Source organism: Grammomys surdaster, unplaced genomic scaffold (genome assembly GCF_004785775.1).
Source record: "Grammomys surdaster isolate TR1022 unplaced genomic scaffold, NIH_TR_1.0 257, whole genome shotgun sequence".
Classification (NCBI taxonomy): Eukaryota; Metazoa; Chordata; class Mammalia; order Rodentia; family Muridae; genus Grammomys; species Grammomys surdaster.
The window spans coordinates 6,612,644-6,630,009 of record NW_021604698.1 but is presented as its reverse complement, the minus strand read 5'-3'; the positions used below and the strand labels follow the sequence as shown (position 1 = coordinate 6,630,009).

General features: G+C 39.8%; 1 protein-coding gene across 1 annotated transcript in view; it reads left to right on the top strand.

The window, feature by feature from the left end:
• The window catches only part of Cdh20 (cadherin 20), a 47,610-nt gene that overhangs the window by 1,175 nt on the left and 29,069 nt on the right, over positions 1-17,366 (top strand). Inside the window, exons 2-6 of the mRNA XM_028775612.1 lie at positions 1,665-1,959; positions 2,477-2,596; positions 5,483-5,650; positions 9,876-10,063; positions 14,731-14,984. Of these exons, the coding sequence (XP_028631445.1) occupies positions 1,665-1,959; positions 2,477-2,596; positions 5,483-5,650; positions 9,876-10,063; positions 14,731-14,984 (1,025 nt within the window). The remainder of the gene's footprint in view (positions 1-1,664; positions 1,960-2,476; positions 2,597-5,482; positions 5,651-9,875; positions 10,064-14,730; positions 14,985-17,366) is intronic.

Genomic DNA, 17,366 nt, shown 5'->3' with positions numbered 1-17,366 from the left:
GATGTGGTTGTGTGTGGGTGTGTGTGAATATGTGCACATACACATGAGTATTTCTGATCACAATGACTGCTGAGGCCAGAAAGAGCATTGATTCCCCTGAAGCTGGAGTTACAACAATGTCTTTAGCTTAGTTTTACTCCTGGAGGCTTAAGTGGGCAGATAAAAGATGGGTATGTTAATATCCTTTCTCTCTGCAGGTACCTCATATATCATCACCATAATTGGCTCCATTTATAGCTTTCCTACTATGGGAAAGAAACAGTCCTCTGTACTTTACATACATTAATACCTAATGATCTCTGCAACCCTTTGAAACAAGCATTAATGCTACTCTCCATTCATAATATAAGAAAATTAAGGGTTTAATCAGTATATTTACTCTTGTCAAGGACACTCAGTTGATAACTGACACAGAACAAATTCAGGTCAGATATGTTGGGCTTGTAGCATTAAGCATAACACTTGCTATCTGTCTATTGACTTAATCTTTGGAATTTTGGTACTTAAGTATGCAAGTGATGAAAACAGCAACAAAATTAGAAGTACTAACTAAACTTAACGTTTGCGCTGGTTCTTTTGAAAACCTCAAACACTCGTGCTGCCCATTTGCATTATGTGCAGTTATCAAGTCAGATATGTTTCTAGGCTGAGGTAAAATTGTGCTTCCAGACATCTTACAGAAATTATTACAGTGGAGTGTGAGGTGATGTGGCTGGAGACATTGACCAGTAGTTAAGAATACCAGCTGCTCTTTCACAGGACCTTGGTGTGATTTCTACCATATACAGGATAGCACACAGCCATCTGTAACTCCAGTTCCAGGAGATTCAATGCTCTCTTATAGCTTTTGCGGGCATTTAGGCACAAAAGCAGTACAGAGACATACACATAGACAAAACACCCATACACATAAAAACAAAATAAAATTATTTTTAAAAAGTCTTAGAAAATAGAGTTGGATGAGCAGAGAAGCATGTCCCTAACTCAACCATCCACACATGGACCTTAGTGAATCAATTAAACCCGAATGAGTCCTACCAAGGCACACATGCACACAATCCGTACTGGAAGCTCACTTCACACCTGAAACATAAACACAGCCTTATATAGGAAACTAGGAAATGGTCTCACACATGAGACCTTCTTTGTTTTGTTTTTCAAAGCAAGGTTTCTCTGTGTAGTCCTGGCTTCCCTAAAACTTACTCCGAAGATCAGGTTACCCTCAAACTTAGAGACCTGCCTGCTTCTGCCCTTAAATGCTGAGATTAAAGTATATGCCACCACTCATTTTTAACTTTATGATATTTAAACTTGCCTGTTGACTTTATTTCTTGAATAAAAGGACAATCTTTCGCAATAAATTTGCTTCTGTTTCTATAGTTGTCTTCTAGGCTCCTCAAGAACAATCATTTTAAAGTATTAAATTAATAATATCATATTATATATTAATATCCTAAGAATATGACATAAAAAACTTCCTGTATTACCCTTTACCCATCATCTCAAATCATGTTGGTTCTTTACAGACAGACAGACTTCCTAAACACTAAAGGGGAAAGAACATTCCCATGTAAAGAGAGGTCTTAAGTCTATTCCAAAGTGAAAATCAATTATTTCCAACACCTGTGCACATCAATAATGATTTCAGTCCTTTTTGTCCCCAGCTTCATTCAGACATGGACAGGGGAGATGGATCTATCAAATACATCCTTTCAGGAGAAGGAGCAGGCATCGTATTTACCATCGATGACACCACTGGAGACATCCATGCCATTCAGAGGCTCGACCGAGAAGAAAGAGCCCAATATACTCTAAGGGCTCAAGCCCTAGACAGGAGAACAGGCCGGCCAATGGAGCCAGAATCAGAGTTCATTATCAAAATTCAAGATATCAATGACAACGAGCCCAAGTTCCTGGATGGACCTTATGTTGCCACTGTGCCAGAAATGTCACCAGTAGGTAAGGTGGGGATGAGCTCATTTTACACCAATAGTAGATGCACTGTAGGAGGTCCTACTATGTGCACATAGAGGAGAAACAGTGCAGGAATCACAACAGGGATACTAAAATGACTACCAACTCCTTCAGCAGGTAGGAAGCTATGGAAATACCAGAAGTAGCCTCATTAAATAATAATCTTCCGATGCCTCCACTTCTGAGTTTTTAAGCATCATAGATCATATCGTACTCGGTTAGGTTAGATTGTTAAGGTAAATATTGTCATTACCAACAAATGAAGAAGACTACAAGAAGACTACCTAGGCAGTGTTACTCTTGCTGGCTACTAAGAATTTAACACAAATGACTATCATCCCTACTGAATAACAAAAGAGGAGTTATGGAATCTTGATCAAAAAAGGGAAATCTGCCAGAGAAGCAAGCAACATCTGTAAAACGTTTTAAGGTTGACCATGCAGGATTATACCAGCTTTTCTTAACTGAGCTTCAACAGGTTTCTCCCATTTCTTTCCCTCAGGTACCTCTGTTATCCAAGTGACAGCCACAGATGCTGATGACCCAACCTATGGCAACAGTGCCCGGGTAGTTTACAGCATTCTCCAGGGCCAGCCATATTTTTCTGTGGACTCCAAAACAGGTAAATAGTATAAGAATCAAGTCAGAAGTGTTTGCTTGTTCAATCCCTGTGTTTCCTACTTAGAACAGACCCAACTCTTTTTGTCAAAGACTCTCCAGGAAGCATGTGACACAAAGAAGATATGGTCACAATCTTTAGGATTAGGAGCACACAGTATAATTGCCAGTGGGTGAGACAGTGTGAGTGGCTTGCTGAGAGACACGAAAGCCCTGTCGACCCAAAGCCTCTGAATGGCATGGAGGTCTCCAGTGGTGTCATTTCTACCTCCTTTCTGCCTTCCAAAACTTCCAAGTTATTTACCAAGGTTCAAGGTCTTCTATAACTTCAGAAAGGCCAAAGAAGATCGCCATGTTCTCCAAGGCTTGCTCTACAGCTAGAAGCACAGATTCTGAAACCAGAAAGAGCCTTCTGGGTAATCACGCAGCCCACAGTCACTAGGATTAAACTCAGATGAGAAAACTGAGAAGTTAGGTGCTCGCCAAGCTCCTGTGGTTATCAATATACTCGTAATATTATCTCTACTGAGACAACATCTGCTAAGCAGAACCCTAGGTTGGGCAGGCAGATTTCAATGTGAGTGGCAATAGCACATGAATACGGCCCCTAAAAAAAAGGTAGAACCTCGTGAAGGTCACTCTAACAAGGGAAGAGAGCAAAGAGTCCTGAACTGATAAAAAGCATCATGCCTGGAAAGGAAACACCAGAGGAACCTGGGGGCTTCACCTGTTTCAAGAAACTTTGACTACAGGATTCATGTTTTAATACACCAGGGAAATCTACTTAAGTTTCTCTGTTGGGCAGAATAATTACTGTATCATTGCTGTCTTGCACTTGTGCTAGGATTTCTCCTTCTCCAAGAACTTTTGTAAACATTTACCAGTAAATATTTAGGAAGTGCTATTACCCCAATTTTACACAGGGAAAATAGACCTAGGAGAAGGACTTTGAGGAAAAAAAAAAAAAACACAGAGGTAAAGTCACTGGTGAACAGTCAAAAGTCACTTCTTTATTCTAAAGAGAAAATAAATATATCTCTATTATAACTAACTTGATTTTCCCCTAGAAGTCATCAAGGCAGCCATGTACTAAGAAAATGCTACCATAAAGGTAGAAAGTGAGAGAATATAAATTAGTGGAAGGAAAGAGAAAGGATTGCAGTTAAGGATATCTATAAAACATCAATAATTCTACTCCTGGGGAAAGGAAGTGGAGGAGGAATGAAGAGATGCCGAGGGGAAGAAAACTACAGGCAGGTTCACGGTTACGTGTCCTTTCTATCCTCAGGAGTATTTTTACATTACTCTGACAGTTCCCAGGAGGAGCATCTACAGAGCTGAGGTCAAAGATACATGAAAAGACTGCCATTGCTTTGGCCAAGAGGCATTCACAAAAAGAAAATGCCTCAAATACCATTTTGAACGGTCCCAGTGACTACAGTACATAGATCATAGGAAGAAACTCAGCCAAAGTCTTGTTCTCACACACTACAGGTTATATTGTAAATCTGTCACAATATACCTGTTATCTTCCCTTCAAGTGTATGAAAGACATTGTTTCTGAGCTGAAGGAGAAAAAGGAGAACGGAATCTCTACACATCCCTGGCTGGATCAGAATCCTACATTTTTGTGCATCTGGTTTAGAGCCCTCTTCTTATTCTATTATTTTTAATTAGTTTATTTATTTACTTTACATCCTGAATGCAATTTCCCCTCCCTCTTCTCCTCCCAGTCCTTCCCCACTACCTCCCCTATCCCACCTCCCCTCCCCTCCAGCCACTCCATTTTTCTTCAGAAAAGGGGAGGCCATATCAACCTCCCTGGCACATTAAATTGAAGTAGGACTAGGCACTTCATTTTCTATTGAGACTACATGAGACAGCCCAGTAAGAGAAAAGGGCCCCAAAGGCAAGCAACAGAGTCAGAGACAGCCCCTGATCCCAGTGTTAGGAGTCCTAGTTGAAGATGAAGCTACATGACTCTAACTTGTGCAGAGGGCCTAGGTCCATCCCATTCAGTTTTCCTGGTTAGCAGTTCGGGATCTGTGAGCCCCTGTGGGCCCAGGATAGTTGATTCTGTAGGTTTTCTTGTGCTGTTCTTGATCCCTCTGGCTCCTACAGTCCTTCCTCCTCATCTCCCCCAAGATTCCCCAAGCTCCACCTAAGGTTAGACTGTGGTAGACCCCTCTTCTTAAATGATATCCTGTCACCATACCTATGCTGTGCTTCTGCCCTGAACTGCCTAGAGAAGTTCATCTCTTACGCATGGTAAAGATAGCACAACACACCCTGAGCCTCTAGTGTCCCTTCCTACTCAAGGAGCTCAGTAAAGCACAGAAGTCAGCAGAAGAAAATAAAACAGTGACTGCAAACACAGGATAGCCATCGCTACTTCCAGGCAGAGGAGAGACAGGGAGTTCATACTAGGAGCCAGTATCTAAAGAGTCTTTCACACTACAGGAGCTCTAGGGCTGTAGGCAGAAAGAGCTGAAGGAGGATTACCTAAAATCACAGACTTGTAGACACAAGACACTTTGTTTTCTGGACTCAAAGCCCAGGTTTTCTTTGGTAAAGACAGAACAGTGTATAATCACCACAGACTGCAATTCCTGGAGTCTGTAAGAAAACCGCTGCTGCCACCTCCTGTTCTGCCTCAGTAACATTGACAAGGCCTCCAACCTCCGGGCCCTTCCTGCTGGGTGTCTGTTTCTTGGTGCTTTGTTTTATACAGTGCCTTTCTGAAGCTGGAATTTTGAACCTGAAGTTTAATAAAAACAGGTGATATGCATCTCAGTGTTAGGTATTTACAGCACATGAGAAAGACATACAAACAAACTCTCACAAAACTAGCCATGTGGTTTTATTTTTTAAGACAATTTCTATCCTGCAGGTGTAATCAGAACAGCGCTCATGAACATGGACAGAGAAGCCAAGGAATACTATGAAGTGATTATCCAAGCCAAGGATATGGGAGGGCAACTTGGAGGCTTGGCTGGAACTACAACAGTCAACATCACCCTCTCAGACGTCAATGATAACCCACCCCGATTTCCACAGAGTAAGTACCAACCAGAGCATACCTCAGCCAGACGGACCCACCCTTTACTGAGATTCAAGTGTAAGGTCAGTTTGTGTTAAAAATCATACAGCCCTTCCTTCTGGCCTTCAGCTTCCTATGGCACTTAGAGGGGTGTTTGTTTTCACCCGATGGCCACACGCACACGCCTACACGAAATTATAATTTCACTAACACTAAGATTAGGATTTTTTCAGGTAGGATTAAACATTTGTGGACAACAAATCATTATCATGAGTAGGCTTGGTCATTAAGCACTAACTCTCCATTAAGAGTTCATCTTCAAGGTGATTTTTTTCATGGGAATTTAGTTCAAAACACGTTTCCTGAAACAGCCAGAGCTGTAGCTGAACACACCACCATCTGACCACATTAACCAAGCAATATGCAAATAGGTGCCAAGTAGTACATGATCTATAAGGATCCCAGGCACAAGAAACACAAGACACTAGACCTGCCGCTCAAAGCCTAAAATCTAGCCAGGAGCACACATTCTATTTATAAAGGAAAAGCAATACAGAATTCTTGATGTGCCACTGAGAGATTCACAAATGGTGCAAATTAAGAATCTTATGTTGACTAAGCCTACAGCTTGGAAAAACTAAAGTATTGTGGAATAGTTTGTGAAAATGCATGCACACAAGTTGCCTTCTTCTTCTCTAAAAATGGCAGTGAATAAAGGCTTCACAGGGTAATGAAATTTAAACAGAAGTTTGAAGAATAGCAAAGATTTACACCAGCAGAGAAGGAAATGTGCCAGGATGAAGAAGTCACATTTGTTAAAGCACTATCAATTCAAGACACCATCTAGACATGAAATGTACAGCCCTGAGCAAAGCCAACAAAATCTTTGCTGTATCAGAGGTCATCTGGGTAGAAAATTAAATTCAGGAAGCAGAGAGAAAGAGAGAGAATTAAATTCAGGAAGCAGAGGGGGGGGGGAGGGAGGGGGAGGGGGAGGAGGGGAAGGAGGAGGGGGAGGAGGAAGAGGAAGAGGAGGAGGAGGAGGAGGAGGAGGAGGAGGAGGAGGAGGAGGAGGGAGGGGGGAGATGGACTCCTGGCTAGAGGAATGACACCACGGCTGAGAGTGGAGGGAGTCAAAGATGACAACATTTTTAGTCTAGGTGGCAGAGGGAAGGATGGCACTGCTGACAGAACAGAAGATACATAAAGGAACTAGTGGCAGGTAGGGGCAAGACTAATTCAGATTTGAGTAGGAAGTGACAATAAAACAATCAAGTTGAGTGTCCTTAAGGGAGGTGGAGACACAGGACCAAGACAGTAAAGCAAAGCTCAAGAATGGAGGTATGATTTTGGAAACTGAATGCCTGAAGGGAGAAAACTGGAGATGTTAAAATGGCAGTCCCAACTCCAGGTTGGACACTTATCCAGGAACAAGGAAAAACACAAACAAAATGGAGATGAGGAGATAACACAGTCAGTCCAGGGCTTGGATTGTGAGTGAGCACGAGGACCCCAGTTCAATCCCTAGAATTGCATGCCAAGAGTGCTGGTACCCTTTTGTAGTCCCAATGCTCGGATATCAGAAGAGTAGATCCCTGGGATTCCCTGGTCAGCCAGTGAGAAGCCCTGTTGCCAAATAAAGCAAAAAGCACCTAAGGAACAACACAGAAGGCTTACTAATGGCTTCTACACACAAGTACTCACATGTCCACAAGAACACCACACACACACACACACACACATACACACACACACACACACACTAAACACACACACACTAAACAGAATGAAGCCAGACTATTAGCTTAATAGCTTGCACTTTGAACCAGTCAGACCAAAAGACTCTCTTATTTAGTTTATGTTAATAAAGAGGGCTCAAGTAGTCATGTGAAACTGCTATACGCAAAATCGCCATGGTCATTCATGAAAGAAAAAAGCAGTAGAATGACAGGCAAGCATTTTACAAATTCTGCACATGAGTAAGTGGCTAAGTTGACTAGTCCACCAATATAGATGCAGCGAATCAAGGAAGAGTCTGTGAGTGGTCATGTGGCATGATTGGTACAGCGTTACTGACCCTGTGAGTTCCATTGTAGTTCACAAAGTCCTCCTATTGTGTACACTGTGGATTCTTGGATACTTGGAACTACTGGACTTTTAAATTTTGACACAAAACAGGTATTCTTAATGAAAGTGAGTAGGGGAACAGAAAAGCCAAGCACTTACACAGACAGGTCAAAAGTATAAGGATCTGGACACTTAGGGGTAAATCTCATGTCCCTCCTCCACAGATGACAGCTTCTCTAGGACATTATGCAACCCAGTGGGGACTGGGGCATTTGTCTCACCCAAAAATCAAAACTTGTAACACCGACCATTCTGACACATCCACCTTGAGTACAATCTGTTTCGAATTTAGTAACAATTAAAAAAAATCAGGATGGGCTGAAGTATGGAATATATTTCATAGAAGACAAAATAGAATGATTTGAAGTAATTTAAATTCATTTTCTAAACATTCTCACATTCACACTGTTTCCACTAAAATAGAGTAATGTTGCACCTTTCAAAAAATTACTTAAAATCGCCATAAATTTATGAAAAAAAACATTTATTTGTGAATGCTGAATTGATTGTCACCTGGGCAGGGAGCAAAGCCAGTCTGGGTTATGAATACTAAATTTTAGTAATTTCAGTATTCTTTAACTTTATCTTGGATTAAATGCTTCTGTTCTAATATTCTTTTGACTCCTTGTTGTAGGAACTCACTGAGTTTCTTTCCCACAAATATTGCCATACCTACCTATGGGATGTTAACAGAATGGTATGCCTACCCTTTTATAGTGAACAAGCTTAGTTGCCTTCAGCTGAATCAAATATAAAAGAATATTATGATCTCAAGATATTTGTTTCTAATGCAAAGCATTGCATGTAGAAATTACAACTATATTTAAATACATAGCATTGTTTTTTCTCTGAGGAGAAAATTATAGACAGATGCATGTTTTTTTCTAAACTTTCTGGAAAAAAAAATGTAACCCACTGATAACTTTAACTTTGCATAGGCATACTGGAGATTCTCTGGCTTATATTTATAAAAAAAAATATATAAAATAAAAACAATAAAAAATATATAAAATAAAAACAATAAAAAAACATTATTTCGTCTCCTGTGAAAGGTGGAGAACAGTAAGCTGTCAGCTCCCCAGAATTTTTGTAAGACATAAGCTCCTGAACTTCAGGCCTCTTTCTAGTTTACAATAAAGAGAGTGCTTACCGCTCTTGCAGAAGACCCAGGTTCAGTTCCCAACACCCATATCAAGTAGCTCTCAGCCCACCTATAACTCCAGTTCCAGTGGATCCTCTGAACACTGCAGGAATCTGTAGGTACCTGATACACAAAACTCATGCAGCACACACATATACACACAAAAACTAATGAATTAACTAATTAATTAATTAATTCAAAATAAGAAACCAAACCATATTGAAATGTGTATGGCTTTGTTATGTAGTAAGCCAGCCCATGATTGATAAAATGAGGATGTCAAACACATGAGCCTTTACAAAGTAAGTTAGCGAACAACTTCACAAAGGTGAGAATAAACCTAAAAAAGAAATGGTAAGTCAGGGCATCAATTCAAAAAGGAAGGCATTCACAAGGCTGAGCGTCTTCTATGTGTGGAATCTGGTTTGGGTACTCGGTTTTAGAACTAGAACAAAATGCCCACACTGAGCCATGTAGAGGGTCTCAGCTATAAAACCATGTTGGTGGACCACACGTGGAGCTCACAAGGCTTTCTTGTGGAGTGCTTCTCCTCTATGCATTACTGGTTTCCGTCCACTCTGGACCGCTGGCCAGATATGGGACTTCAGCACACCATCCAGAACATGAAGGGAAATGAAATTTGTCAGAATAAATACGTTCTTTGTGATCATGTTTCCCAGGGAAAATGTGATATTTGGAAAGAATAGCATAGTAAAGATGAGGAAGCAATGTGCTTCTCACTTACTCTGAAGGAAGAAGGATTACAATGAAGAGTTTCATCTTGTCTTTTTGCCTGCCTTATTCTTAGGCTCAGAGTTCAACACTCTGGATCGAGAATTTAAACTGTAGAGCTTCCTTAAGCTTTAGCTTATAAACCATGACCGATGTTTTGCATGGAATGCCTGGTATAAGGTGATAACAGGTGTGGTTTTGTGGCAGATTATCAAGAACGCACGTCCCTGCTTTTCTTCACAGAACATTATCAGATGAGTGTGCTAGAATCTGCTCCAGTTAGCTCCACTGTGGGGAGAGTGTTTGCCAAGGACCTAGATGAAGGAATCAATGCAGAGATGAAGTACACCATCGTGGATGGAGACGGTGCAGACGCTTTTGATATTAACACAGACCCAAACTTCCAAGTTGGCATCATAACGGTGAAGAAGGTAATCCAGTTTACTTTTTCCAAATAATTTTCAAAGATACTTTGCATGTGAAATTATAGTGAAGGGTGGTTGTATATTAGGATATATTTTATTTCAAGTCCTCTGATAGAATGTCTTTCCAAGAGATGTTTCAGCAGGTAAAAGTACTTTCCACAAAAATCTGGCAGCCTAGAGTCAACATTGCTAGGAGAGAATCAGCTTTCCTATTGACCTCCAAATTGCAACGTGACATAGGTGTTGTACCGGAATTCATACACATTATACATATGTACACGAGTGCGTGTGCATGTGCACACACACACACACACACACACTTAAAAATAATTCTTTCTAATTAGGTTTAAAAACACCACTTAATGCTTGGTTATATATGCAAAAATGCTGGCTGTGGCATTATTTTATAAAAAGGATTATTAAAAATATATTATGAATGAGCCACTTCAATTTAGCCACTTAAAGCCTGTAATAGCTTGATGCTCTAATGTTGTTAATGACTTAGTCAATACTTGAAACCCACACCTTTACATCAGTTTGCCATAAATAGCAAAGCAAGCTATAATATTATTATGAATTAATAAATAACTCATAGCACTTTTTAATCGCTTCTTGAAGACCCATAAATGCCAATGAAAAACTATCATCAAACACAAAACTTCTTTGTTCCATCATAAGGTTCTATGTTCCCTAAAGCACATATGGATAAATTCAGTAAATGAAAGGTAAAATTTTCCTATTTTAATTTTTTTTGCACGTGTGCAATATATGTATGTGTGTACGTATGTTTGTGCACATGTACATTTGTCCAGATGCATGTGGAGGAAAGAAGTTGACAAACATGCCTTGGGAATCACCCTCTGCCTCTGTAGCACTGGTGTTACACATGTGCACAGTGCCTGGCTTTCACATAGGTGCTTCGGATCCAACTCAAGTCCTCATGCTTGTGAGACAGGTAACTTTAGTGACTAAGTCAACTCCTAAACCTGATTAGCCTTTAAAAAGGCAGAGTTTATGACCTAAGGAGCTGGATCAGCGGATAAAACAAGTGTGAGGACCAGAGTTCCCAGATCCCACTTGAAAAGTGAGCAATTGTGACAGCTTGTCTTTAATCCTAGCATGGAATTTAAAATTACAAAAAATTTAAAAATTCATTCAGAGTCTTGGGGAATCCAGGTTCAATGAGAGACCTTAAGTGAAAAAATATAGAAAAGAGCAAAGACACATGTAGTCAACTTTGGGCCTGTACACACACACATAAACATGTAAACACATATGCATATATAACACACACACACAAATAAATTGAATCTAATAACTTATAAATGAATATTCAATTTAAAACATTAAGTTATAAAACATTGGTTATCACAACCTCACCCTGCTTTCTGCAGTAACCTTGCTCAGGCAGCTGCTCACACCTGGTGCCCATGGTAAGACTCCCCAATCCACCCCATCACTGCCCCGGGATTCTTCCCAAGCAGTCGTGAACTTCTCAAAAGCCATGCTCTTCCCTAGGGCCACTGGTGACTCTATCCTGCCACCTCTCCAGAGACTTCCCAAGCAGACACACACTCATGTCATCTGTGTTAAGATCTCCTAGCCCTACCCTACTGCGGTCTACTCGGAGACCTTATCCAAGCTACTACACAGATAACCTCTGGTAGTAATCTCCCTTGTCTTCAAACACCATCCTCCTGCCTGGAACATTATCCAAACAGCCCCTTGCATGGCTGATGGGAGGACCCCAGCAACCCTGGGTAGTTACTAAATTGGAATCACCCTTTCCCTTTTCATTCACAAATCAATAAATAAGTGTCCAAAGGACAGAACCTCAGAAACCTCCTACCTGAACCAAAGCCAGCCACGTTAGGATCACAGCAGAAAAAAATACAGCACAGCAAGGAAACATATTTATGCCAAATTCATCCAACCAGAAGTCCTCAGGGCCAGCAAACAATGACCTTGAAAGAGTACAAAATGCTAAAACTGACTTATAAATCCTCAAACACATTTATATAATTAAAACATTACAATTCATTATTTTTGAAAGTTAATAATATAGTAACTTTATAGGGGAGAAAATAAAACCAATTTATTGCATGAGAAAGAATTAAAAGCATCTTCAACTAAACAGTAACACACCACTAACCATCACTAGACAATGCCCAAAGTTTTGAATAAATATTGTTTCTTGAATACAAAAGAAGTCCATTAGAAAAACATACCAATTATAAATTGGAGCCTTTCTAAAGGCTGATTAGTTAATTTCACTGGAAAAAATTCTCTAAATAATAAACAATAGTGATTTATATTAAATTATTATTATATACATTAGATATCATTACAAGCATTCATGTTTTAAAACACTTATTAATACTATAATTTGAGTAAACTAAAACTTTCTTTTCTCGCCTCCTGTATCTGAAAAAAAATTGACATTGCAAGCCAGAACCTTGTCTCTCAATGTCACTATCCAAATTGTATATACATTCAATCAATCAAAACATACATCAATTTTTCTTAGACTGTTTTTATTCTTTTTCTGAACATATGAGCTGCCAGAAAATATAATTAAGAATAAGGCCAATACATTGGGTAGATGGACTAGTCACATATAATAAATATTTTAAAGGCTACTGACTGCTCAGTTCATATGTCTGGAACAGCTCCCAGACCCATCAGCTTCCCTTGTCATTAATAATGTCATATAAAATTGAAACAAAAGTTTTGCTTTTGATTTATTTCTCTTAGGTCTATTATTTGTCTTAAAAAGCACATACTTTTCAAAAAGAGAAATTAAGTCGATTTGAAGGACTCAGGTCTTCATAGAGCCACGGTGATTGCTACACAGGACTGTGTGTCATTTTAGCTTTTAAGTAATCAGATAATTGATTTTCAGTCTCTTAAATGCTTGAAATATGTAATTTTCAGAGTGTTCTTTGTTGTGTAGTAGCATAACAGTGTGCCATTTTCTAGTCTTCAGCTTAGCTTCTGTCTGCCAGTGGACAATAAGTAATTGTCGGTCCATTCTCTTAGGCAGGTCACAAAACACAAAAACTCTATACTTTTCTTATTCTAATTGATCATGATTTGCAATTCTCATCATTACTTTATATACCACTTAAAATTTTCCAGCTTGACGTGATCCAATGCGTTGTTTGTAATTATTTGAAGAGCTCCCTTAGAGGCACAGTTGAACACGTCTGCCTTGCCTGTATCAGATTCACTCCCTGCTGGTGTTTCAGTGACCTTCCAAGGATATAACCTTTCAGAAGCCATTTTAGATAACAATAAATTTCAGTACATGTAGTACCAATATCAAGCCCAGCACTAATGCTGTTGACTAGATGCGACTTGCAGGGGCACTAACATCTGGAACTTAACACCTGATAAGTACACAGCAATTGCAATGTAGCATCAGTTAGAAAACAGCTGTGCTCCAAAAGTATAAGATGCAAAAGAACCTACACACCACACACCCCCAAAACAATTAACACCAAATCCTTTTATGCCATCACATAAGTGTTAACACATAAAAGTTCGTGGCACTATTTAATGAAATACTTTTTTTTTTTTTTTACTACATGTTGTGTGTTTGGCCTTGCTACACATTGGGGAATAAAAACCCCACTGAGTCCTTGCTTTTGACCCCGAATCTGAAGAAAGAAAATACACAGAAGTTTTGTAATCAAAACTTACCCTCGCTGCATGGGTGCTGCGAATGGAACATGGGACCTCTAAAAGAGCAGCAATCACTCTTAACCACTAAACCATCTCTCTACTCTCTCAATTTTATAATTTATAATATGGAATCATAATAGACAAAACTAATTTCTTGTGCATGAGTCCTGGTCAAAGAAGTTTGGATCAGCATCTTAGCTGGCACTATGAACCTTTGCCACCTTAGCCCTGTCTTCTGAGCTCTCAAAATCTTTAAAATTTTAAGTTGAACAGAATTTTAAAGTGAAGTTTAAAAGGGACCATCTATATAAACTAAAGAAACTTAGGTTGATGTGCTATTTCCTTAGCAAGAATCACTGTTGCTTTGAAAGTCAAGAAAAAACCTAGTCTATTATGTTTTTAACCCAGCATACAAAGTGAAGGGTTTCCCTATAATTTTTGTAAACTCTATATCATTATACTTGCTCACATTCACTCCCCTCCATCCTACTCCATTCCTCCTCCACTCTCCCTAGTCACAGTCCTCCCCCAAAATGGTTCCCCTTGAAAGAAATTCAAGAGGCAAACAAAATCCTATAACTAATTGCACGGACATCCTAGGACAGAACACAAACTTGATCTTAATTGTCCAACATCTTTCCAAAAGAAAAAAACAAAACACAAGGCCACGGATTCTGGAGAAACAAATTCCCTTCTTACAATTCTGTCAAGACAAGGAGGTTCCCCATACTCTCTCTACAGACCATGCTGGGTAAAGTCAAAGGAGTTAAAACTGAGCCTTCCAGACACCATCCTTCCTTTTTACCTATGACTGAACTGATGTTATCACCCAGAACAAGACAAAAGGTGGTCCTGTTTTTACCTTTTTTTTTCTTTTCCACATTTTTTGTGAATTTGGGGTTTCTCTACTAACCTTCAGTGTTGGATGTTCTTTTCACTCAGTGCACGTACGCTATGGGCTGACCAGTTTTCTTCTTGTTGCCTTTCAGCCCCTGAGTTTTGAAAGCAAGAAAAGCTACACCCTGAAGGTGGAAGGATCCAATCCTCACCTAGAGATGCGTTTTCTGAACCTTGGCCCATTTCAGGACACAACAACAGTGCACATTAGTGTGGAGGATGTGGACGAGCCCCCTGTGTTTGAACCAGGCTTTTATTTTGTGGAGGTGCCAGAGGATGTGACAATTGGAACAACCATACAGATCATTTCTGCCAAGGACCCAGATGTGACCAACAACTCAATCAGGTTTTCCCATTGATTTCTCTTTCTCCTCACAGCCTGGCATCCCCTTACCTCCTATGTAGTGCTCTAGCATTCTCGTGCTTGGTTTTTCCTCTTTAAATTCCATCTCTGGAAACTCTTCTGAGTTTTCTTACATGATGTAACTAGAAAGTTAGATGACATCATATCTCAACTTCATTTTCATTTAGTTCAGATACACACATACACACGCCCTTACATCTCAGTCAGAGCTCCACTGCCACTTGGAACTCTGTCAGTCTTTGCTCATTTTGGGGTCCATCCTGGGCATTGGATGTTCAGATGCCAGGATCCCTGGTCTTCACCCACAAAATGCTAATATCAGCCTCCAAGCTTTTACAAACCAACATGTGCCTAGGTACTGCTAAATGTCCTGGGAATGTGATACAGACAACCCAAGAGGAGATGCACCAACACAAAACAACCAGAATCACACACAAACACACACACTCTCACAAACATACACTCGTAAACTCTTCAAAGTCACTCCTCTTTTCAAACTTTATTAGTCTTTTAAGTTAGCACACAAAGTAATGGATTTTGTAGCATTTTTATGTGCTTATACTTTATTCTTATTCATCCTCTTCCCTTTTGCCCTTTACTTCATTTTTCTGGTCCACTTCCTCCCCCACAAATAGTCTTCCTTCTTGCTTTCGTAACAGAGCGATTTCACTATCCCATTTTCCTTAACATATCTTTTTTCCTGTGGTTCCCTTTCTATTTTCATGTCATACCCCAACACACATGCATAAGCAAGCAAGCACACACACATACAAATGCACATACAATATACACACATACACACAAACACACATATACACATACATACACGCAAACCACACACACAAACTTTCCCCCCACAGACCTACACATTACACATACAACCATACACACATACATACATGCAAACACTCACACATGCACGCATACACACTTATACACACTTATACACACACACACACACATTTAAATCTAGATTCCACATATCTGAGTAAACATGAATCTGATTTGTCCAGTTTATTTTGCTTACCACCAACTCCTACTCCATCTTCGTTCCTGAAGATGCTGAAATGCTATGACTTCATTTTTCTTTTGTCATGGATAAATAAACCCCACAGTGTATATTAGCCATATATTCTTTATCTACTCGTGGGTGAGTAGATGTCCAGGCTGGTCCCACGGCTTAGATATTATGAACAGAGTAGCAAAAACGAGGTTGTGCAAATATCTCGGTTGCATGTTGACTTGGAATCTTCTGGGTAAGCACCCAGAGGAGATACAGTTGGGTTCTACGGTAGTTCTAGTTTTGGTTTTGGAGAAACCTCCACACTGACTTCCACAGTAATTGTAGCCGGTTACACGTCCACCAGCCATGTCTAAGGAGCTCCGTTCCCCCCATCCTCAGCAGCATTTTTTGTTTATTCTAGAGATGAAATGCAATCTCAAAGTAGTTATAATGTGCTTTCCCTAGTGGCTAAGAATATTGAACACATTTTCAAATGCTTATACCCACTTCTGTTTCCTCTTTTGAGAGCTGTCAGTTCATTTTATTAGCCCATTTCTCAACTTGGATGATTTGTAGGAGCGCTAGTGTTTGATTTTTGTAGCTCTCTGTGTATTCTAGACATTCATCTCCTAGCTGATGAATGTCTGGAACAGACTTCTCCCCTTGCACAGGGTTCCTGTTTGCCATGAAGATTGTTTCTTTTGCTTTGCAGAAGCTGTTTGACTTCATGTAGTCATATTTGCCAGTTCTCAGCTCTGCCCTGTGTAGTTGGAGTCCTTCCCATATCTGTATCCTGAAATACATTGCCTGGATTTTTCACTGGCAGTTTCAAGGTTTTAGGCTCTGTTAGGACCTGTTAGGCTCTGTGATCCATTTGGAGCTGATTTTTGTAAAGGGTGAAAGACGGGATTCTAGTTTCACTATTCGATATGTTGATATTCACTGTTCTCAGCATCATTTATTGAAGACCTTGTTTCTTTTCCAATATATGATTTTTGACACGTTTGTAAAAAGAAAAAAAACAGGTGGCTACAGCTGTCTGGGTTTATTTCTGGGTTCTGCTTTCTACTGTGTGGTTACATGTCTGTTTTTGCACCAGGACCATGATTATGTTGTTACTACGCCTCTTTAGTATAATTTGACATCAGGAATTATGATAGCTCTAACAGTGCTTTGTGTTGCTTTGGATATTGAGGAATCTTGTCTACTTTTATCAGTATATGTTATGCATGCTTACATAACAATGGGCTTCAATCTGACATTTTCATAGATGGATACAATGTGCTGTTTATCACTCACACTTCCTGTTCCCCTCTTTTGTCCCCTCCCATTCTCACTGATCCTCTTCCTCTTCCCAATTA